The 22,057-nt window shown below is 40.3% G+C and overlaps 5 protein-coding genes across 6 annotated transcripts; all 5 read right to left on the bottom strand.

The window, feature by feature from the left end:
* Nucleotides 1-1,810: 1,810 nt before the first annotated feature.
* LOC135617711 (protein SLOW WALKER 1-like) lies at nucleotides 1,811-3,848 on the bottom strand. The gene has a single exon (XM_065118228.1). It carries the CDS (start codon nucleotides 3,769-3,771, stop codon nucleotides 2,146-2,148), a length of 1,626 nt encoding a protein of 541 aa, XP_064974300.1. The 5' UTR covers nucleotides 3,772-3,848; the 3' UTR covers nucleotides 1,811-2,145.
* A 553-nt stretch (nucleotides 3,849-4,401) lies between these two features.
* On the bottom strand, nucleotides 4,402-9,202 carry LOC135617712 (uncharacterized). 2 transcript variants are annotated; one of them, XM_065118229.1, is made up of 9 exons: nucleotides 9,049-9,202; nucleotides 8,511-8,629; nucleotides 6,666-6,768; nucleotides 6,494-6,553; nucleotides 6,000-6,062; nucleotides 5,709-5,906; nucleotides 5,529-5,619; nucleotides 5,223-5,434; nucleotides 4,402-4,783 (listed from the first exon to the last, which is right to left on the bottom strand). In XM_065118229.1, exons 1-9 carry the CDS (start codon nucleotides 9,142-9,144, stop codon nucleotides 4,691-4,693), a joined length of 1,035 nt encoding a protein of 344 aa, XP_064974301.1. In that variant the 5' UTR covers nucleotides 9,145-9,202; the 3' UTR covers nucleotides 4,402-4,690. The 2 variants fall into 2 exon arrangements, with proteins under 2 accessions (XP_064974301.1, XP_064974302.1); XM_065118230.1 differs by lacking the exon at nucleotides 9,049-9,202 and adding an exon at nucleotides 8,985-9,010.
* A 166-nt stretch (nucleotides 9,203-9,368) lies between these two features.
* LOC135617710 (zinc finger protein VAR3, chloroplastic-like) lies at nucleotides 9,369-15,377 on the bottom strand. The gene is made up of 5 exons (XM_065118227.1): nucleotides 14,723-15,377; nucleotides 14,425-14,542; nucleotides 13,347-13,627; nucleotides 11,385-11,483; nucleotides 9,369-11,293 (listed from the first exon to the last, which is right to left on the bottom strand). Exons 1-5 carry the CDS (start codon nucleotides 15,193-15,195, stop codon nucleotides 9,559-9,561), a joined length of 2,706 nt encoding a protein of 901 aa, XP_064974299.1. The 5' UTR covers nucleotides 15,196-15,377; the 3' UTR covers nucleotides 9,369-9,558.
* A 517-nt stretch (nucleotides 15,378-15,894) lies between these two features.
* Nucleotides 15,895-17,674, bottom strand: LOC103992484 (transcription factor CSA). Its single transcript, XM_009412198.3, has 4 exons — nucleotides 17,517-17,674; nucleotides 17,122-17,392; nucleotides 16,471-16,881; nucleotides 15,895-16,360 (listed from the first exon to the last, which is right to left on the bottom strand). The coding sequence occupies exons 2-4, from the start codon at nucleotides 17,390-17,392 to the stop codon at nucleotides 16,218-16,220; spliced, it is 825 nt and encodes a 274-aa protein (XP_009410473.2). The 5' UTR covers nucleotides 17,517-17,674; the 3' UTR covers nucleotides 15,895-16,217.
* A 2,351-nt stretch (nucleotides 17,675-20,025) lies between these two features.
* LOC135617714 (calmodulin-like protein 7) lies at nucleotides 20,026-21,124 on the bottom strand. Its single transcript, XM_065118233.1, has one exon. It carries the CDS (start codon nucleotides 20,673-20,675, stop codon nucleotides 20,160-20,162), a length of 516 nt encoding a protein of 171 aa, XP_064974305.1. The 5' UTR covers nucleotides 20,676-21,124; the 3' UTR covers nucleotides 20,026-20,159.
* Between the last annotated feature and the right edge of the window lie 933 nt (nucleotides 21,125-22,057).

Genomic DNA, 22,057 nt, shown 5'->3' with positions numbered 1-22,057 from the left:
CTTACGTATACATTTTGGTTGTATAGCTACATTCACCCTGCCAAAGATTGTCAATGTAGCTGCCATCTTTGTTCTTGCAGACAAGGAAATTAATGTGGCAACTCAAATCATGGTCACACAGATTGCAAAGGAGTAGTTCTACTGAAACTAAATTCCTTATCACAAAATATGAAAATAGATGTGCAAGAATGTGATGAATGTCATGCTAAAACAACATCTTCTGTGACAGATAAGAATGCTGAATCCAACATTAACATAGATCAGATATAGTATCAATGAACTGTAGTACCAAACCTATAGGAAAGAAAGAAGCTGGCAAAAGGAGCACATACTTGTGTAGAAAACATGAGCAAGATGAATTGTTAACTGAGGTTGTTTCCCTCTGAGATCTGCCCTGCACAAGAAATAGAAACCCACAAAAAAGCAACTCATTAGTTACGGCTCAACAATGATACTTCAAAGAGGAAGATGAATAAGAGCTTCCAGCAGCCAATCAGAAAGTAGACATGACACACCTTCATAAGTCTAAAAACATCCATGACTTAGAGAGCAAATTCTTAGTAATTCAAGAAATCAACCATTCAAGCACAGTGCAACACATGGGAACGAAAATGTGGAACAATGTATAACAAAGTATGAGAACTAACAAAGAAAAGAGCAAGTCAAGGAAACCGAAAAATTGGGGTTTGAAGAAGATGTGCCCCAAACCAATTAGGAACTTAATATAAATCATGCTGAAGAGCCGTTTCAGAAACTGATGAGATTTAAGCAGGATCAGATTGTTGATTCAGGATTACAATTAGCAACAAGATCAATTATCCAATCTAGTGTCTGGCAATTTATTTATGGCACTAACCACTAAGTAAATAGAAACAAAATATCTTTAATATCTTCTGCATAGTTTATCCACAATGAGGTATGTTCAAAACTTGATCTAATGGTGGTAAGCAAGAATGTAAATAAACAACATCAGTATACAATCAAGCGGGTGAAGAGAGCTCTGGAAATAAACCAGATCAGATATGACACAGCAAAACAAACCTAATCTGAAAATTAGAATCAATAAAAGACAATGTGCGCTTAAATTTTACAAAATGTAATGATACTGATCTCATAATCAAATAATTTGTTATTTTATCATTAAAAAGAGAAACAAGCTGGAAAAAAGGAACCCTCACTTACGAAGTAAAAATGAGCACCCATTTGTTGTCCAACCATCATTCATTCAGCTTGTTCTCTGAATTCTTTCAGCTTACTGGCCTAGCATCGATATCTCCATTTTTTTGGAATACAGAGATACTGATGAAAAATCAAAGAACCAATTCTGGCTCAACATTGACACTTATTGAAAAGAAAGACTGAGAAAAATGTGTCTAGCCGACAGGGTATAATTCAAGATTTAATAAAACATTAGAATTTGACTAAACCAGGTTATACTTTCATGATCCAACACAAAATCCATGACATCCAACCCTAAAAAGTTTCAGACATTGAAGTAGTTAAAACTTAAAACAACAGCGCCAAAGGATGAAAATTAGCTAAGAAAGGAACATGTCAAAGAAACAACCGGATACATATGAAATCAGAAGAAGACAAGACAAGAAAACTAGAGTCTGGAAATGGACTAAATGTGCTCCGAACCAAATAGGAATCTAATATGATTTGAAGTTGAAGCCAATTCAGAAACTGATCCAATTTAGCCAGACAAATTATCCAGTCTAGCGTCTGGCAATTTGTTCACGGACCTATCCAAGCAAATAAAAACAAACTAGGTATGTTCAAAACATGATGCAATGGGGGGAAGATAGAATGCAAATAAACAATGTCAGTATATAATCAGGCTGACGATCTAATCTCCAGTTATAGACCGGAACAGATATGCTGCAAACCATACCTAACCTGAAAATTAGAATCAACATAAGACAATGCAAAAAAGTAAAATTTAACAAAATGTTACATCACTGGTCTCATAATCAAATATCCTAAGCAACCAGGCACATGAACTCTAAAGTATTGACCAATTGTGTTGTTTGATAAAACGTCTGATGTGTTTGGCCTGCAACCAATACAGCCAATGCATAGATGTTGGATTCTCACATCAGTTCATAAACCACACACCCACACCAGTAACTAGCACCAAAAGCCTCATCTTCCAGCTATTACAAGCAGAGGAGAAATCATTCCTTGAATCTCTTGCAAAGAGCGCTGTATTTGGATTTCTTCTGCAATCATGCGCTTAAGATTCCTAACGTAGATCCTCAAATTGTTGTTAGACTGAATATCATCTGCACGCATCTCAAGAACCTTCTTTGTCAAGCCCATCAGAAACCTTGCATGCCGTGGGGACGTAGCATTCTTGTGCAGAAAACGTAGGAGCAATCTAAGCTCATCGATGTCCAAGTTTGCCACACACTTGAGCAGCTTCTTCCTAGCCACCAGCTCCTCCATCACAGCAACTACACTACTTGCGCTCTTTTTACTCAGTGCCACAACAAGGGCCTCCTTGTGCCAAAATTTCTTCAAAAGCTTATCATGTTCGGCAAGCTTCACCTTTGCTGCCCTCGGAATGACATAATCTGTATCCTGTGGCTTCTCACTCTTGCCTCTGTGAAAGTATCTATAGTTCGTCGGCCTCAGAACTTGCTTCTCAGGTTCAGGAATGAACCCATCAAGCTCACTAGCAGCATTTGTCCCGTTTGCCTCCTCTTGCTTCTTCGTCTTCTTCATACCCATGTAAATGACCCCATCCGATGTCCCAACAACCCGAGCATTGCCGGATGGGGAGAACCCGACTGACAAGAGCTGGGCCGGGTACCTCATCGAGTGAGTGATCTTGAAGGTCGCAAAATCGAAGCTCTTCATGTACCCATCGATGGAGACGCTGAGAAGCCTCGGTTCCCCACCGTCATCGCTGGGGCTCTCATTCTTGATCCTTCCGAGACATAAGGCAGTGACTGTCTTGTTGTGGCTCTCTATCGTGTGAGTCAGCTTCCCACCGCTAATGATATCCCAGATCTTGACCACGTTACCACCTGCGGTGGCAAGAAGTCCGCCCGAAGGCAAGAAGAGCACGCTCTCAACGGGATCCCCGTGGCTGAAGCCCAGCAAGAGGTTCGAACCGGGCGGGACACGGACATCCCAGAGCTTGACGGTGTGGTCATAGGAGCCGGTCGCGAAGACCTCGGGGCTGGTGGGGGAGGCGGACCCGGCGCGGATGTAGTCGCGGTGGGCGCCAGGAAAGGAGACCACCTGGGCCTCGGAGGGCACGTCCCAATAGGCGAGGAGGGCGTCGTCGCCGCCGGAGAAGAGGTGGATCTTATCAGCCACTCGGGGGTACCGTACGACGCGGACGGGGCGGGCGTGTGCGCGGAGGCGGCGGAGGGGCGGGCCGGCCTTGTCAACGCGGAAGACCTGGACGAGTCCGGACTCACCGCCGGCAGCGAGGAGGGCGCCATCGCAGCGGAAGGAGGGGGAGTAGGCGACGTCGGAGAAGCCGGAGAGGGGGGAGTGGGGGAGGGGCGCGAGGGAAGGGGATGCGGCGCCGTCGAAGAGGTGGACGGCGGCAGAGCAGGCAGCGGCGACGTGGTAGGGCGCAACCGGCGAGAACTCGAGGGAGGTAACGGGGAGGATGAGGCCGGAGGCGAGCTCGGAGTGGCGGAAGGAGCGCCAGAAGCGGGACTCCGGGGTAAGGGATTGTGCCCGTCGGGGCGGAGGCGGCTTGACGTGGTGCGCGGATTCCACGGGGAAGAAAGGCTTCGACTCGTCCGCCATCGTTCTTCGATGCAGGGGTATTGCGGACGGCTCACATCTTATATACAGAACTCTGACCGCTTCGAGTTGCTTTAGGGTTTGAAGTTTCTGATTTATGCACCGCTATAAAATAATTCTATTTCCTTTCAAAATTAGGAAAATTTACAGACAAAAGCCCTCGTTAATTTATTTTTATCGGATGACCCCCCGAGTATTATTCTTTTAATAAACAAATAAACATACCCTAAACCTTTTAGGCTTATTACTTTTTTTTTTTGGGGTTTACGTGTGATGATAGAACACCTAATAACCATTAATTTAGCACAATTATGTTACATAAACAACAGTAATAAATCTAAGATGAGAGTGATGCCAACTTCTGATTTGGTACCTTTGGACAAGAACTGCAGCAAGTTTCACTATATAAACAGCATTCCATCAAGCAAGTGAATGAAAACATGCATGGAGGTCTAGCAATTCAATCATTAGGCTGGGGAAGATGACCAATATCTAAACGATAAATGTTCATCTTGCAAAAGAGAGAAGGACTGACAAACCAGAACAAGAGCTTCAATTATAACCAGAACCACCACCATCGCAGTTGAATGCTGTAGAAAAAATGGAGATGAGAAACATCAACGTAGCAGCATGTGTGTAAGTCCAGAGTGTGGGATAAGAAAATTGTGGAAGCAAGACAGACTCATAATACAACATGGGAATATGCTTCATAGTTGACTTCAGCCTGTGTCTGGATCTAGAAATCCTGAAGGAGAACAAATACCTTACACACAGGCCGTGAGCAGTGTATTATTGATTAGAATGACAAGACAACCTTGCCCATAAGAGAGCAGAGCTATTATAATGTGAATCGCAGAGATACATGTCTCATGTCCGGGTAGCACACTGGTCCATCAATGATAAGCCCATCTAACATAGCTTCTCAAGATTCTTGCGGAGTCTCAAATCTTGAAGGTGTGTCAATTCCAATCATACAACACAGTCCTGATATCAAAATTATGAGCAGCACAATTGCCTGAAAGAGAGAAATATCAATAGCATGTCATTAGGAACTTTCTGAAGGAAGAACAAGAAATAGATACTGAAACAACCTATGTGTCTCGTGCTAATGCTAATTTCAGTATAGAATGACCCACAAAGTATGATTTTCTATGCAATCTCTAAATAATTGGAATCAACAGAAAATAGTAAATTGCAGATTAACTATAACATTTCTGCAATTAGAACATGGTCGGTTTGATAACTTTTCATATAATAGACCATTTATGATTTTTTTTTTGTGCAAAAAAATGAAATAATTAAAGAACCTCAGCATCTGAAAATTAAAAGGAAAAAGGAACTCATTGCAATATGATCATCAACATTAGTTGCTGCTGATATATTCAATAGTCACTTAATCAGAAGAATTAACCTCAAGTTTGATGCCATAAACGAGAACCAACCAAAGAAATTACCACAAATATCCCTTCAAGGAGTGATGATTTTATTTGGCAAACTCCATCACAAGTTGAGTTAGCAGATGCTTGGCCTTGGGGGCTTTCTGCAAGAAACCTTACTGCCAAATGGGTGGGGTACTGAGTTGTCCTGTATGGTCTCGAAGCATAGAGAATCGTATACTTGGCACCAGACTCCTTTAGCATATTGACTACATTAGATAAAGCCTCCCCTGCATATAACAACAAATCGATGTAAAAATAACTACAGTTCTTATTCTATGTGAAATATCACCAAAAACCATTCTTTTCAAACTAACAACAAACCTTCTGATGGAGTGCGGTCTGATTCTTTAGAGTCTCCACTGCACAAAACAATCAAATCCATCTTCCCACTTATTCTTGAAGCCAAAATATCCTACGTCATTTAAAATTTAGAATTTAGACAATTAACAATTAGATGAAACTATAGAGGCATGATTAACAAGTCAAACACAATTAATTTACATGAACAGAATGTAGGCCTTCAAGTTTCTTGTTTCCGCCATCGAGAGAACAGGAGTCCAAGTATGCAATCCGATTCACTCCTAACCCTTGTCCACAATTTTCTGCAAAACCTTTTACTAAAGAATTTTCCAGCATCTCCTGTTCATCTATGGCAACATATGGAAATGCCATAGAGAAGTTTGAAGTTGTGAACGAGAGCTAGATAACAACACAGAAAAGTAAGATCTAAATGTCAAGACTTGACCACAAATTTGATTGCGAAAACACAAAAGAACAAGAAAATTTGGCTACCTTTAGAATGTCTATCAAAGAAGGATCTGGTTGTTTAATACTAGAGATATCTGATGTTTGCAACTACAAGACACGGAAGCACACGGTCATCAGTTAGTATAGAGAAGCATAAACAAGACAATAAGTTTTATCATAAATTCAGCATGTGGTCAAATTTCAGTTTCTAAAAAAAGAAAAAATTGCTCAATGAACAGTAGAATACAACCAAGACATTGTACTGCCTAATATTCCAATTTGTGATAAAATGTTTCCTGTGACAGGACATAGAACTGAGTCCTTTCATTTTATCAAATGAACCTCCTATCTCATATTCTTGAAGTGTAAATATGAAGTACATAGATGCCCGATAATTCTTCGTATTCAATTTTAGAAGCAAGCATCCTTTTACCATAAATTAGCAGTCCATGTCTCCATAACATCCATTTTTTTGAATGAAACCTTAATTATGAAGCAACCATGAAGCAACAAGCAGTTGTGTTAACAAACTTCATTACCTTTCTTCCAACAAAAACAACAGCAACATCCATGTTATCATTAAGTGTTTCCCGAGTGCACTACAAAAGATATGTCCAAGTCAAATATTACAGGCGCCACAAATAAGCAGTTTAAGTTAAATCAAGAAAATGCTTTGAATCATGATAGCTAATCATCAAGTGGACAACTTACCACAACATTTGACCAACCTCCTTCAGACAAAACCGATTTTGCCAAATCCTTTGGGGAGAATGTTCGGTAGTCAACAAATTCTTTATTGTCATGCTGTGATGATCTGCAAAACAAGCAGAACACTAGTTTCAGATATAAACTTTGCATGGAACCATAAAAAACAGAAACATCATGCATTATAAAAATTGCAGCAAGGCATAAGAAGTAGGCAAACATCACCATCAATGTTAGGGCTACTGATATATAGATAAATTTTTGTATATCAAATCTAACCACACCATCAATTTTGTTTTAGATAATGCATTTGCAAATAATCACAAAGAGGTTTATACTTTTCTTCCTGTGCGCTCTAGTTTCACTTGTTCAATGGCAACAGATTCCCATCTGAGTGATCCATCATTAACTTTGAATTGAAAGTATCAAGGCCCATATCCTTCTGTCAACGCCCCACATTACCAATAAACTTACAATTAAGCTCACAGTTTTCACTAATCATGAACATCTCTAGCTGCAGCTTGTCATTTGTCCCATGTCCCAGATCACAAGAGGCTGTGAAATCAACCTCAAGATAACCAAGGAATAGGAATGTCTGCTTATAATAAAGAACAAAGAGATACATGAAAACAAAGAGAGATGTAGGGATTCTCCGTAAGGATTAAAACAGAAGATACACTCACCACTTTTTCCTTATTTAGTATCTTCCCTTTCTAAAATAAACCGCTATCCCCTCACTTGCAAGCCACCATCATGAATATTCCATTAGATTAAAAGAGAAGATTTTCCTTGAGTTCTAAATGTTTATCCAGATTCATTGATATCTTAAAGCAGATGACTTCAAGAGTTTACTTTTAAGTTTTAACAATTATATTTTTTTAATAATCAAGATCCAATATTGCTTAACACGATACCCACAATCTTATAAACTATCGAAACATTTCAGCCAGGAATTAACAAAAACCAAAATTATACTAAACATCATGCTTCAGAAGTCTACTTGTAAAGAAAACACAGAAACTTCATCAAGAATTCCCTTTTATATCTTCACGAAGTTACCTAAAGAAAGATTTAGATAATTAGACCCTTCTCCATATCAGGTCATGTTCTTTTTGGTTCCATTAAGAGGACAATGGAAATAAAGAAGAGAATTTCAGCCATGTTTCTAGTTAGACACTTTAATATCACCTGCTTGATAGTTTTACTCTTACAATTAACTCTATAGTGGTTTGATCTTTTCCTATGCTCTCTACATTAAAAGAATAGAACTTCAAAAAGATGAGAGGATTAGAAAAGGTACATATCTTATGTTATTTGGTGACAAGTTCTAACAAGAATGTTTACTTCCACCACATCTAAAACCCTTTTCTTTCTTTATGATCAATATGGATGATCAAACAGATATTCAAGGTTGACCAAAAATGAAAGCAGAGCAGCAGGACAGACTACTATAGTGAGTCTAGTGACTACAAAGTCTGCAAACAAGCTACAACTAGAATATGTATATGTTAAAACAAAATGATGCAAAACGAACTTGCTATCATTTCCAAAATTGTAAATCATCAGTTAGCATTTCAATCATCATAAAGTATCATATCCAAGCATAAAAGGTGAAAACGAGTAAAACAAAAGGCAAGCATCAATGATTAAACACAATATATCAACATTAGTCGTATAACACAAACGGGGACAATGTCAATTGTGCTATTCAGTCATCACTATCGTAACAAAAAAAATATTAATAAGAAATCATTAATAATTTGCTTCAAAGGATCAAATCACATGTTATCCTTCTAGTACCCCGCCCCCTTAATTGCCCCCCATCTTGAACTGAAAACAGGAGTTCAATACCCAAAATGTTGAGGCGACCAAAGAAAAGCAGGCCCCGTGACAGGGGATCCCAACAACTGCGGCATCTCTGCCGCAAGGAACACCACTGCTAACAGGACAGCCCTAATTCTCCCCATCCCCTGCAAACAGTTGATATATATCAAACAAGACAGTCTCAAGAAACAAGAAGTCAAAATCCACTAACAGAATCAAGAAGTACAGAATGAAATACACATTAGATCGAATCCAATTCATCAAATACAATATAGGCGTCCAACATCAAACCGAACAAGGCTATGAGACATCAGCCAAAAGAAGACCACAAAATTCCTAGACCACAAACAACGGTGACGGAATAAATGAATCCCGTTCGGAAAACTCCGTTTCGAAAGAAAAAAGCAAAAGAAACGAAGAACCCATTTCGATTGAAAAGTTAGGGTTCCGAATCTGATCGAGGAAACTACAGAAGGGAGTGAAAAGCATATAAGCTATCACCCTATCGATCTGCAGCGAAATTGGAGATAAAGAGGGAAAAAGGAATTAATGGTCGAGACCGTACCCTCAAAATGAGCCGATCGGGATCGCCCCTCAAGAACTGGAATCCAATCTCGCCGAGGCCAGCGACGTGGACTCCGCTTAAAGAAGCAGCGGCCATTCCGTAATTAATGGTTAGGCTAATGGCAATTGAAACTGGAACGTGAGGCTGCTACGTGGATGATGATCATTGGGGAGTGGATCGCATCCGTACGATGGCGGGTCGGATCCCGCAACCTACTATGAACGGTCCTGATGGACACACGGCCACCCGCAGCTATATGCAATGCCTCGTCCCACATATTGCTACGAAGCAAATCAATTGATATTTGAACCGGAAAACTATGACACATAAAGATGTAACATATTATATATATCCCAATTTGAATCACTAATGTAACAGTTAAATAAGGAATTCGAGATCATTATTAGGGCAAACATGACAAAATCGAGTAGTAGACGAGTCAACATTGATGACACAGTGAAACTACATCTGATGTTGGCATCATTCTCTGGCTGCAGATAATACTACAACTCAGTTGGCATCTTCATCGGGCTCAGATCTAAGGATAGGCAGGCTTCTTCTGTATTGAGGAGATGTCAGCCTCCTCTCCAATGGTGTCTTCCTTTTGCTCACAACAAATCTGTTCACCCCCTTTCTCATAGGCATTATCTCTGGGAAATCTTCATCAGGAATGTTACTGAGTTCGGAGATATCTTTTATCTGAGCGGCTCGACGGAACCATCTTGCTGCTTTTGCCTCCTCCGACATGTCAAGTGGATCAGGTTCGGTGACGGCAGATCCTTCTAAGCTCTTTCCGCTAAAGCTCGGTTTCCAGCCCTCACTCGCACTTTTAGAATTTTCTGTCTGCTGAGTACTGGCAGAAACGCTAGGACCACTATACGTGTTCTTTTGAGAGAAATCATTGCTTGGGATCTCACTCTGGTTTCTCCATGAGGTATTCAGCGGTTGAGCTGAATTTGCAGAGCCTCCAACATTATAAGCATCCATTTTACGGTAAGTCAAATCCATACTGGGAGGGTTTGTGCTAGTAGTCCCATGGTAAGACTGATTGGCAGACCAATTCTCCGGCTGCCGGGTTGCATTTCCACCAGATTCTGAGTTAGCAACACCAGTCATGGACTCTTCAGACTTCTCAGTCTCACTCCGAGCCTTCTCATGCAATGTAGAGCCTTCAGTCGGAGAAGTTTCAGGCTGCTTATCTTTCTTCGCAAAGTAGTCTGGCGGAAACGGTACAAAGGGAACAAAATTGCCACTATTGGCCTGCTCCATGGCTATCCGCCTCTTGTATTGTAGTGATGTTAGAGAACGATCTTTCTTTTTGCTGACTATGAATCGATTCTCACCTTTACGCATGGGCATGATTTCTGGAAAGTCATCATCAGATATGGCATTTGCCATATCCCTGACATTATAAAGCTCTGTGACTTTCTTAGACCATCCCTTGGAAGCGTCAAAGGAATCACTGTCCCTGCTTTCAGCTGAGCTTTCAGACTCCTTAAACACAGGATCACCCAGCTGACTAGCTTTTGCAGATGCTGAATCTTCTGTATTTAGAGATTGTTTATTATCTGGATTAGAATTTTTACCAAACATATCTGCAGGTAAAGGCACAAAAGGTACAGAATCAGGATCTGTCCTTTGGTTTACCATTCCCTGCCTATAATCTGAAGAACTAAATCTACTCCCAGTAGAAGAATTATCCCCTCCAGCAACCACCGGATGGCTTGTTTCTGATGAAGTTGATGAGCGACCAAGTATCCTGTCCAACATCTGACTGATTGAAGATTCTGAAGGTTTATGGGAGTTCATTCCATTTGATCGACCAGGCTGAAACTCATGACCCTCAGAAAAGCCAGAATTTCCCAAGTTACTTCTGTTCTGAGCATTAGCCAACCTCCTTTCTAAGGGTGTTTTTCTTGTGCTAACAACAAACCTGTTCATCCCTTTCCGCATGGGCATGATCTCTGGGAAATCCTCATCATCTATTGCACTGCTCAAATCTGCAGAATCATCTAGCTGGGAAATTTTACTGAACCATCTTTCTGCCTTCTCATCATTGGCAGCCAACTTCCGCTCAATTTCAGACTTATCAAGGTTGCTTCGTTTAAGGATCTGCTCAACAGTTGAACTTCCATTATATCCTAAATGAGCATCTGAGGGAGCAGTACCAAATGGGCTTCCTCCGGGACGTTTGAAGTCACACCTTAAGCAAGACATGTTCCTTGAAAAATTGAAGAAATCACATCTAGAATATGTGAAACAAAAAAAAAAGTAAGTATCAACAAAGAAACCAACATCAGAGGTTAACATAGAGAGCTTAGCAAAGAAAAGCTTACTGAGGACACTCCCACTCTCCATCACTCAAGATCTTTTTTGGTCGTGCTTCATTGCATTCAAGACATCCCATATTCCTCGCAAAATTCATGAAACTACATCTGCACAACAACAAAATAGATACCAGTAAACTTTCTACTAATAGGAAACAGATAAGAAGAATCACACCACATAGGTTCATCTTTTGAACATGTTAAGACTTTTCTAAGAGAAAATCATGATAAATGTAACTACAGGAAGTTATTTATCACATCATTTATGACTAAGTTCCACACAGGAAACAATAACCTGAAAAACCAAAAATCAACCAAACTAGTTCATAATTAGATAAATCCAAATGAGCAATCATTTTATCACAAACCTCATGGCAAAAAATCATTCACCTTTTCATTGCTCATGCTTGAGGCACCATGACGTTCTAAAGGAATGCCCCTCTATAGAAATGGGCACTGCTGCACACTACCATGCTGCGGCATGTGCCATGGATATACATGCTTATCCTATGATGTATAAAATTAAACCTTACAAGAATGTTCTTACATTTATAATTTTTGGGACAAATACTGTCTCCTAAAGAGCATGAAGCATCAAAAAAAGTTAGGCAACCATGATTTTCCATTAATACTAAAGCTTAAGACCGGCAAGTACCTCTATGACCACCATCCTTGCAGAACACAGTTGGCAAGTGTTGTGAGTTTCAAAATATGCCTCAGCAAGAGAGGCTTACCTGCATGCAGAAGCAGCAAGGAGGGAGAAGAGAGGGGTTTTGATGCCGGAGACTTTTGGTTGATCCTGATATCCCATAGCATCATGGTCAGTTTCCCTCCTCTACCTCACCTCTGTTCTTATCCTCTTCTGTTATTTTACCTTTCCTATGCTCTTACTCTCCTATTTCTCCGCCCTGTACTGATTCCAGTCCTCAGTATATAGAGAGCCAGTTGTTAGGGATATAAAGTGCGACTGAAAGAAAGGGTAAACTGCGACTGATGGCAAGCCACTGCACAAGGTTCTCATGGATGCACAATGCAGCCATGTTGCTACTAGCACGGATCTGCCTTGAATTGCCCATTTCATGTCAATCAGAGGCAATCCAGGAGATCATATTACAGTACTTGAATAGCTGTCCTATGAAGCTCCATGGAAGTAAACAAGTTATTTACTTTGTCTTACAAAAAAGATATCTCATCTAATTGTAAAGTTTACCAAACATGAGAGCCAAACAGATATTCCATCAGGCTTTCTAATAAAATTAACATACATAAAGGTTTTAAACCTTCATCTGACCGAAAAATAACCTCAATATATAGGTTACACATTAGCAATCACTTCAAGGTTTTCCAAGGATCTGTTGACTGAACTTTCTAGGTCAGATATAATCGAGGAACATTGGAATCTCATAGTTAATATGAATGCCAACAGTCAACGCACTTGAACCCAAAAAGAGGATGCAACAAGCATCCACTTGCTCCACTTACACATACAGGATGTTGCTAGACCATTTTGGTTGACGTATTAATCTACTTAATTTTTTTATAAAAGATGGTGGGCAAGGACATAAAATTTAATCTTTAGTTATTTTTAATACAAGATGGCATGAAAGGACATTAAACTTAAGCATTACAGATAATACTTAAGATTTAATATATGCCAGAAAGGGCCATCAGCTAAAGCGCTATTAAGAACATAGTGAAACAAATAATGTATGGTACACCTCTTCTATGTCCTATAAACAAACATAAAGTTTTAGTCCTCACAATTACAGCTGAAACTTCAGAAGAATTATAGCTGATTCATATACTTCAGAATAAAGCTTTTGTGAAGTGCTTCTATGACCTCATATACTGTATCATTCACTAGTATAGAAGGAAATAGCACCACAGAAATTTAATCAATATATATACAGATAGAAAACATTCTTCAACACAATATCATGTCGAGGAAAAAGGCTACATAACATAACTTACTTTGGGCAGATCCAGTCACCTCTTTTCATTTCAATATTTTGCCCAGTAGGCCTGGAGAAGTGCTGCTTTGTGACAGTTTGTCTAGGAGTCATCTCAGTTAACCTGGCCTCTGGACTTGTAACACTCAATCTAAATAGCTGAGCCAACAGACTTCGAATAGCTGTTTCAGTAAGGTCTCTAGTTGTTAAGAAGCTCTCGTCACGAGTTGCAGTAGAACTACAAGCATAGCTCAACAAATATCGCATAATGTCAACAGTCTGTGCCCTCTCAGATTCAAGCACCTAATATCATCCAGACAATTAAAATGTGGTCAATTAAATTTTAACTATTTTTCTAAATGGAAACATTGATAAATTTATCACTACATCTATTTCCTTCCAGCTGGGGAAAAGGGCTTGACTGAAGTTTAATGCTTAGATAATATTTCCAACGTCAAGGCTTTTAATAGAACAAATTTAACTAAATCAAACTACATTACAATCTAGCCAAGACACACTTGAACAAATTCTAAAAATGTTTTCAGTCCTAAGATTGGGGTGGAATGGATAAGGTGTGAAACAATTGAATATGAATTGCTCTTCTACATGTAACACTACACAGAACCCAGAACAGAAAGCCTTTTGCCAAGAGTAACAAATTATAAAGCAATTGAAACATAAACATAAACCAGTGAGGTAGATATTAAAAACTAATAACACTATAATGGCATAAATAAGCAGTTATTTATAGTATGTCCATTATACTCACTATTACATTTATCGCATTGCATCATAAATCTCATTGGTTTATCATTATGCCATTATTTATTAAAAAAAGGGGGATCAACTATATACGAATAGACACCAATGAAACCCATTATAGGAGTCACCCTTCAGGTTAAGTATAAGGAAATAAAAGAACAAATAAAATTAAAAGAAAAGTTCAGGAAACAGTAAAATATTTGCAATCAATCACGGATCCCATAACAAAGTTATAAGTCTTTTTCATGGGATTTCCTGTCACAATGTTATAATTTTGTTAGGCTACCATGTGACTGATGAAGAAGAGTGTATTTTCATGTTTAGTTCGCTAGACTTACTTTAGTTCCATCAGCAACCACGAATGACTGCAAACGCCTTACTGAATTTGCACCATTCTTAAACAAGAATGGCGAGCCATTCTCCACAATAATCTCGATATCTTCCTTTGCCAGCATCCTAATACGTCAATACACAGTAAAATCAGATGAACTACTGAGGAACAAACAAACAAGATTTAATTATAAGAATAACAAGAGACAGCAATGGTAGAACAAATACATGAATACAGATTAAGCTCATTGCTCATAAATTTCAATCCCAAAAGCATAAATTTTAATGATAAAACCACCACAGCACCTCAACAAATCAGGTTTATCTCTTGCAAAAGAAAGGCAGGCTTGGGCAGCCTTCACAAATTCCTCGGTCAGATCCTCTCCAACCAATAACGAATCATCATCTTCCTCCCCAACAGCCACGGAGTCCTGCCTATCATAGTAACCTCCGGCGACTAGATAATCAACAAGTTTCCTCCACTCCGGCCAAGAACGCATGGAACCGGCGTGGGAGGTCGGCGCCGAGGCCACCGCCTCGCCATGGTCGTCCCTGGCGCCGGCCAACTGGGTGTGGAACAGCTCTGCAGTTACAACCGAGAAACCAAGCCGAAGACGCGGGTGTAATGGGCGGAAGTGATGGGACGAATAGGAGGAAGCGGTGCTGGCGGCGGCGGACAGGGCGGCAAGGGGCACGGCGCGGTGGCGGGCGAGGCGGAGGGCGGAGGGGCGAGGGAAAGGGGTGGCAAGGAGAACGAGGAGCCTAGCGACGCCGCCCATCAACGGAGGCGGGGCGAAGACCTTGGAGAGAGAGAGAGAGACTACGAGGGTTTTAGGAGGCGGCGCTTCTCGACGGAGCTTGTGGAGTGCGTGGAGATTATAACAATTGGGATGACCGCGACACACGACACTCGTCGAAGACACGACTTTGGGAACGACTAGCGACGACAGACTTCTGTGGTGACTTAAGTCGATGTCCAAATCGCCCTTTAAGAGCAATATGTGCCATATACAACCAGTCTCCGAATTAGAGATAATACTCAATTGGATTACCCATATCGGATCCTGATCCGAACCGATATCAGTCGACACAAGGGTGGGGTATGGATCCAAAATAACACCCACTAAAAAGCCAAATCCAATACACTTAGCATAAACAACTTTATGCTGCCAAATTCTGATAAATATATTTTATATATTTTTGAAAAAATAAATGACGAAGACAATAAATTATTAAATTCTTTACCAACTAAATTACTTAATATTTTTATAAAAAATATTTACTATAATATAAAGTCATACATAGTGTAATTTATCTTAAACAGAATATATTGTCTCTGCATCCTTTCTGGGTGTGTGCAATTTGTAATCTTTAAGATATTATTGTATTCACTTATGTTTCCTTATCTATAATTAATTAAAACTATATTCTTAAAAAAGCCCTTCATTGATAATAATTAGCTTATTTAACATGAAAGAGGTTCAAGTTATCATTTTAATATTTACTTAAAATACAAATAATACATGATGTTTACCTCTTGGATCCTTCCATATCTAATTTTTTGAACTCAGTATCCAACTTGATTCCAATCATTTTTTACTATGTAATTTAGATTTAGATTGGAATCATAAAAAGAATGATCTAAATCAAACATGCAGTAAAAGAAAGCAGAAGCAGTGATCACTTCTTCTTCTTGTTCTTCTCGTTCTTCTTGTGCTTGTTCCCACTTTTTACTCTCTTAATTCTTTTTAGTGACTCTGTGCATGAAGCAGACTTGTTGAATTCATTCCTTGAAGAAAAGCTAAACTCCAACACCCATGAAATCGATGAAGGGAATGCACTTCTTCTTTCGATCACCATCAGTTTCACTTGGCAGGAAGCCATTGCTGCAATGGTCGACTGCTGATCCTTCAGAAGTTTCATTCCCGAAACTGTATCCGCTTCCTGCACAGGAGAAGCAAACAAGAAAACCGAAGCTCCTGAGGCATATGGGCTTAACTGACATCGAGAGAGAAGAAGAAGAAGAAGAAGAAGAAGAAGAGAGTGGAACACACCAAAGCAGAGCTGCAATGGCTGTTGCTGCTGTGCCATTCCAAAGTCCTTCAAGAAACAGGGCATGGCCCTGCTACCAGTGCAAGTCGAGGAAGACTCATCTCTGGAGCTGGTGATGGAGGACTCGCCACTCCACGCATTGTTATGCCCACTGCTCACCTCCGTTCTCTGCGGCAACGCCTTCTTCCTCCTACAGCCGCTGCCTTGCTCCCTCTCTTTCCTGGCCATGAGCACATGCCACTGGTTCTTGACGGCATTGTCTGTCCTCCCAGGGAAAAGCCTCGCCATAAGCGCCCATTTGTTCCCGTAAATCCTGTGGGAGGCGACAAGCTTCTCCTCTTCTTCCTCACTGAAGGCTGTCTTGTTGATTTTTGGATCCAGTTGGTTGAACCACCTTAGCCGGCAGCTCTTTCCTGCTCCGATGACCAAAGAAGCAAACTTCCATTGTCAAAACTATGGGCTTCAATTTTCTTTCTATCATTTGATCATTTGAGGGCAGAAATCACCATAAATTATTGAATGAAAACTTAAGATTCAGGAAGAATCATCAAAATTAGAACTTTTTTCTTTGTTGCAAACGATGAGATGCAATCATCAACAGGACTGACAACATAAGATATTCCTATCTTGTTGACTCTGATGAAAACCATCACCTGATCTTCCATTTAGCTTGTCGGCAATAAAGTTCCAGTTTTGGGGGCCGTATCGGGCGACAAGATCCATAAGCTTGGCATCCTCTGATGGTTTCCAATGGCCTCTGACGCAAAGCTTGGCCTGCCCGTGATCTCTTCTTCCACTTGACATCCCCCTCTCATCTCGTTCACTCTGTGCAACAATGTCAGGCAAACCTTTACGAGACGAAGGTGATGGTGGCGAAGAGAAAAGCCTCATCTCCGCCTCGGATTTCTGCGGCTGGTGCCCCATCTACAGGAAGAGAGAAAACGAATTCTTCAAAAGAAGTGATTCTGATCAGAAAGGAGAGATTTTGATCCTTCTCTCCTATACGAATTCCTTCCAAGAACTCGTTCCAAACGCATAAAAAAAGGACCTTTCTTGGTGTCTTACGCTCCTCGATATCAACTTTGACGGAGACTAGAGCATCCTGAAGAAGAACAAAAACAGAGGAAAAAGAGAAAGAAAGCAAGAAGTAGAAGGCCCGAAGGAACAGCCTTAAATGGAAGAAAGAAGGCGGCACGGTTCTCCCTCTCCCCTCTCCCTTAATTTACTCTCACACCGGTCTCTTTCGAGACCGATACGTGAGTGGGGCGGTGGGACTTGCTCCATGTCCAAGTTCAAAGTCAAGAAAAGCCCGAAACCAAACCACCAAGAAGCAAACAAACAAGAACCGGCAACGACATCGCGGAAGCCGCTCGTGCTTGTATTCTTGTAGGAGGAGATGCCGCAGCAACTGCCCTTGTCTCGTTCGCCAATTTCACCCCACCTCATGCTTTCCTCTGTGGCATTTACGGCGTCCTTTTCTGCCTCGAGAGAGACGACAGCGGTGGATCAGACAGTCTCACCAATCCAGATCGTAGAAGGTAAAATCTCCCAATCCGATGCCATCAAAATCATGAATTAATTCCATAGTAAACAATCCATTAGGTCCCATCCCAACTAGTTATCAGTGCCATCATGGGATCCGACCTTGCACCGGCAAGGAGCAAAAACATCAACTCCTGTCGGTGTCATTCACCAAACGCTGGATTTGACTGCCGCATTTCCAAAGGTCGAACACCTTTGATGAAACAGCCCACGCCTCATACCTTCGTCCTCGTGAACTCCCAGCCATTCACAGCTCCTAAACTCTATAAACGTGCCGCCAAAACCGGCGTCGGCGTCGGCGTCTCCTCGCTGCCCATCTCAATTCTTCAGTCACAAAAACGTTCTCTTGGGAGATCATGGCAGCGATTTGACACCCGAAATCCCCGTCGGATTCTCCTCCTCCGATTAGGTGCCTTGTGCCGACTCCCCCCATGTTGACAGCAGCCTTTGTTGACGACAAGGTAGCGATCTTTCCTCTGCTGAGCATTCCGGTGAGTGGTCCTTCTGATTACATCCCCGTATGCAAGTGATATAGAATAGTCCTGCTTCACATACATCAGTAGAACAATCTCAATTCTCACAGCTTGATCATAATTAAGTTCTTCGCTGTTGTTACGAATCTCGATGATGATTTATCATCGATTCTCGTCCATCCCATATGGTGCTCGAGAAAAATCGATCGAGCCAATTCGTTGCTTCGTTGGAGAGTAAAAGGAGTAGTAGCGTCTCAAGGTCCTATCGACAGTGATTTGGTTGATGGGTTCATTCTACCTCACACTCCGTGATGTCCTCTTATATCAGTACATCTTACAGTGGTGAATAGAATCACTTTGGAAATTTTCTTTCACGCTCAAGTAAAAGAACGTTGTCTTGTGGAAGGTGAAACCTAACTCCAAGAAAGAGAGAGAGAGAGAGAGAGAGTCTTATCTTTTTCATGTTTAGAAGCTAAGAAAGTTAGTGAAGTTGTTGAGATGACTTCTTCTTTTCCTTACTTACTTATAAGCGTCTTTTCTTCTCTCTTTTATCTTACGGGAATTCATACGCGAACATTCGAACGTCATGTTATTATCAACTTGACATCTATTGAAGTATTTCGTCAACTTGATACGTTAATTAAACACCCGATGAGTAAGTGTGTTTACTTCTTATGAGTTACATCCTTTTTTCTTTTGTCTTAAGAGAACTCACACACGAACGATACCTCTTATAACTGTGTTTACTTCTTATGAGTTACAGTCTGTCTCTTTTATCTTAAGAGAACTCACACATGAACATTACATTAATTAAACACCCGATAAGTATACACTGTGCTCTCCAAACTCTCTAAATCCCCGATAATTATACTTATAAGTCAAGTATTAAAGAGACTCTTATTCCTCATCCATATTTCGATACCAAACTTATGGTAAACTTACATGAAAACCAAGATTGGCTTCGTGCATGACACATCAAATAATTAGAATCGATCGTATTTTTTTTTCTTTTAACAAGTAATTAACTAAGACGAGATTTGAGTTTAGGATCTTGCAATGATCTATAAATTCTTTATCGGCTAGACTAGTTAGCACCTACAGCATTCATTAAGGGGATTACTAACCTCTTTTGACATCATGCACCAGTCTATCAAAAATCGATAACTACGATAGGATATGAAGCACAGGAACATGAGGTGATGATCCTTGCCGATTAGAAATACCAGTGTGGGGTTCCTTGCTCTCAGGCATAGAGAGATATATCCACGTACCAACGTCACGATGAGTCACCTCCCTGTCCTACTCCTCTACTTCCTCAGGTGCAGATTTCTTCTCTACTTTGACACTTCGCTCTGCATGTGATTGATTACTTTGCTCTCTCGCTTTCATGTAGCGGTTGTCAAACTTGGTCATGGAATTCGAGTTCTGCTTTGCGATCCATGGCATCGCCATTGGTAACATGAAACCATGGAAGAGGGATGCATGTTTGTCCCATGGGAGACACACTTGTCAATGACCGGTTTGACGTTGTGAGAAACAATATATACGACTCTTCCATTATTATTGATAGATATCAACTTAATGTTGTATTATAATGAGTCTATTAACAATTAATATTGTTCTGATGATTTTAATGCCACTGCAACGAGAAGAAGAAGAAGAAGAAGAAGAAGAAGCTACAAAGCGTTCTCTAGCAAGCGGGTGAACTCACTGAAACTTATTCTTCCGTCACCGTCGACGTCGAAGGCACGAATCATCCTCTCACAGTCCTCCAGCTTGAGGCCCTCCTGCAACCCCAACCTCCTCATCACGCACCACAGCTCTCCCGGGCTTATGAACCCGTCCTCGTTCCTGTCGAAGACGCAGAACGCCTCCTTCAGTTCGTCCAAGCTCGCTTTCTTCTCCTCCAGCAGCGCATCAACTTCTTCGACCAATCTGCACTCCCCACCACCACCGTCGACGTCGACTGCTTCTTCTCTCGGACCCAACAGACCGAGCCTCCCCATGATCACCTCGATATCATGGTGGGAGAGTTCTTCTGTGCCGGTGCACCGCCGGTGCTGCTGCTCCTCCTCCTCCATATCAGTCTCAGTCCGAACGATAAAGCATTTGATCTTCGTGTGGCACTTGATCTTTGTGAGGACTCTTCTCACAAAGTTCGAGATGAGATCAGAGAGCATCACATCATCCATCAATAAGGTGACAAGTATGTTGGAAGATCTAAAATTTTCTTCAATAGCAGATCGTAAATCGTTTATATAGAGAGACCGGAGCTCTTGCAAAGCTTAGACTCCAATGCAAGTTCATGGAAACTTCTCGTGGTGCCATCTTCCACTAGTTGCATAGTTTTTGACATCTCTCATGCAATGAAACTTCCATGCAATGACCTCGGAAGGACCATAAACCAATCCAACATCGTGGAGACAATTGGATATGGAAGAAAGGTAGTGCCGATTGATCACCAGCTCTAGGTTTTGTAGAATACTGGGGCTTGTTGTGACTTGCGTTGACTGACTCAGTAACTTAATCTAGCTGACTGCTTTTAGTCTTCTCTACCTCAGACAAAGTTGATGGAAGCGAAGAGAATTGCTTGCACTGGTAATTCCAAGACAATATATGACGCACTGCCATGAACGTAATCACAGATGACATCACATCACCATTGACGTATACTGGATTGAACTAATCAAACCGAGTTGGATTCGCTTAAGCACCATGCAAGAGCAAGCCAAAATCCAAGATGAGAGAAAGAGAAAGAACCAGAGATATAAAAGGCCATGTTGGAGTGAGTTCTTCCTTTAAATCTCAGTATCATTCATCTCTTTATGGGCTTGTATTGTTCTTAATCATCTCTATGATACTTGGGTTGTAAGACTTGTCTTAGTTCATAATTTGAGTCTGTTAAAATTTGAAGTTAAGGTTGATGAGTTTGATATTGAACTTTTTAATCAATCTAATTATAAGCTCTGAAAGATTTATTTGAACTTTTATCTCGCATGAGAAAAATCTATAAGAGGTGGTTGGTGGCAATGTAATATGATATCAAATGCTGTATATGAAGATATCATTAAGAGATGGATATCATATGTAAAAGTTGAATTTATTTTAAACATCTCTCTCATGATCTCTTTGAATATATTATTGACTATAAGTCAACTTCAAAGATTTGGATCACTTTTGATACATTTACTTAATTAAAAAAGAATGACTTGACTTTAATATTTAAAGAATGAGTTAGCAAATAATGTCCAAGGTGATTAATCAATTTCTCTATACTTTTGAAGATTAAAAATTTATGTTCAGAAATATACTCTTTGATACAAAAGAATATATTTCTGATATAGAGATGAAAAATTATATTATACATAGTATTCATAATGAATATATCTAGAGTTATATATATATATATATATATATATATATATATATATATATATATATATATATATATATATATATATATATATTGATGAATTCAATAACCAGCTAGAATTTTCTTACTTCTTAAGAATATTTGGTTTATCAAATGACACAAATCTCTACATTATGGGAGATAGAAATATATTCTTTACAA

This window comes from Musa acuminata, chromosome BXJ2-7 (genome assembly GCF_036884655.1).
Source record: "Musa acuminata AAA Group cultivar baxijiao chromosome BXJ2-7, Cavendish_Baxijiao_AAA, whole genome shotgun sequence".
NCBI classification, from domain to species: Eukaryota; Viridiplantae; Streptophyta; class Magnoliopsida; order Zingiberales; family Musaceae; genus Musa; species Musa acuminata.
Note: the sequence above shows the minus strand (reverse complement) of the source record. Positions and strands in the feature narration are given on the sequence as shown.

Coding starts and splice junctions, on each gene's coding strand:
- LOC135617711 (XM_065118228.1), bottom strand. CDS start 3,771: ATGGCGGACGAGTCGAAGCCTTTCTTCCCCGTGGAATCCGCGCACCAC.
- LOC135617712 (XM_065118229.1), bottom strand. CDS start 9,144: ATGGCCGCTGCTTCTTTAAGCGGAGTCCACGTCGCTGGCCTCGGCGAG. Junction 5,907..5,999: donor CTTTGATAGACATTCTAAAG/GTAGCCAAATTT, acceptor GTTGTTATCTAG/CTCTCGTTCACAACTTCAAA. Junction 5,620..5,708: donor AAGGCCTACATTCTGTTCAT/GTAAATTAATTG, acceptor TAAATGACGTAG/GATATTTTGGCTTCAAGAAT.
- LOC135617710 (XM_065118227.1), bottom strand. CDS start 15,195: ATGGGCGGCGTCGCTAGGCTCCTCGTTCTCCTTGCCACCCCTTTCCCT. Junction 13,628..14,424: donor TGGTTGCTGATGGAACTAAA/GTAAGTCTAGCG, acceptor GGATGATATTAG/GTGCTTGAATCTGAGAGGGC. Junction 11,484..13,346: donor GGTGACTGGATCTGCCCAAA/GTAAGTTATGTT, acceptor GTTGTTGTGCAG/ATGTAGTTTCATGAATTTTG.
- LOC103992484 (XM_009412198.3), bottom strand. CDS start 17,392: ATGGGGCACCAGCCGCAGAAATCCGAGGCGGAGATGAGGCTTTTCTCT. Junction 16,882..17,121: donor CAAGCTAAATGGAAGATCAG/GTGATGGTTTTC, acceptor TCATCGGAGCAG/GAAAGAGCTGCCGGCTAAGG. Junction 16,361..16,470: donor GCCATTGCAGCTCTGCTTTG/GTGTGTTCCACT, acceptor TCTCCTGTGCAG/GAAGCGGATACAGTTTCGGG.
- LOC135617714 (XM_065118233.1), bottom strand. CDS start 20,675: ATGGATGATGTGATGCTCTCTGATCTCATCTCGAACTTTGTGAGAAGA.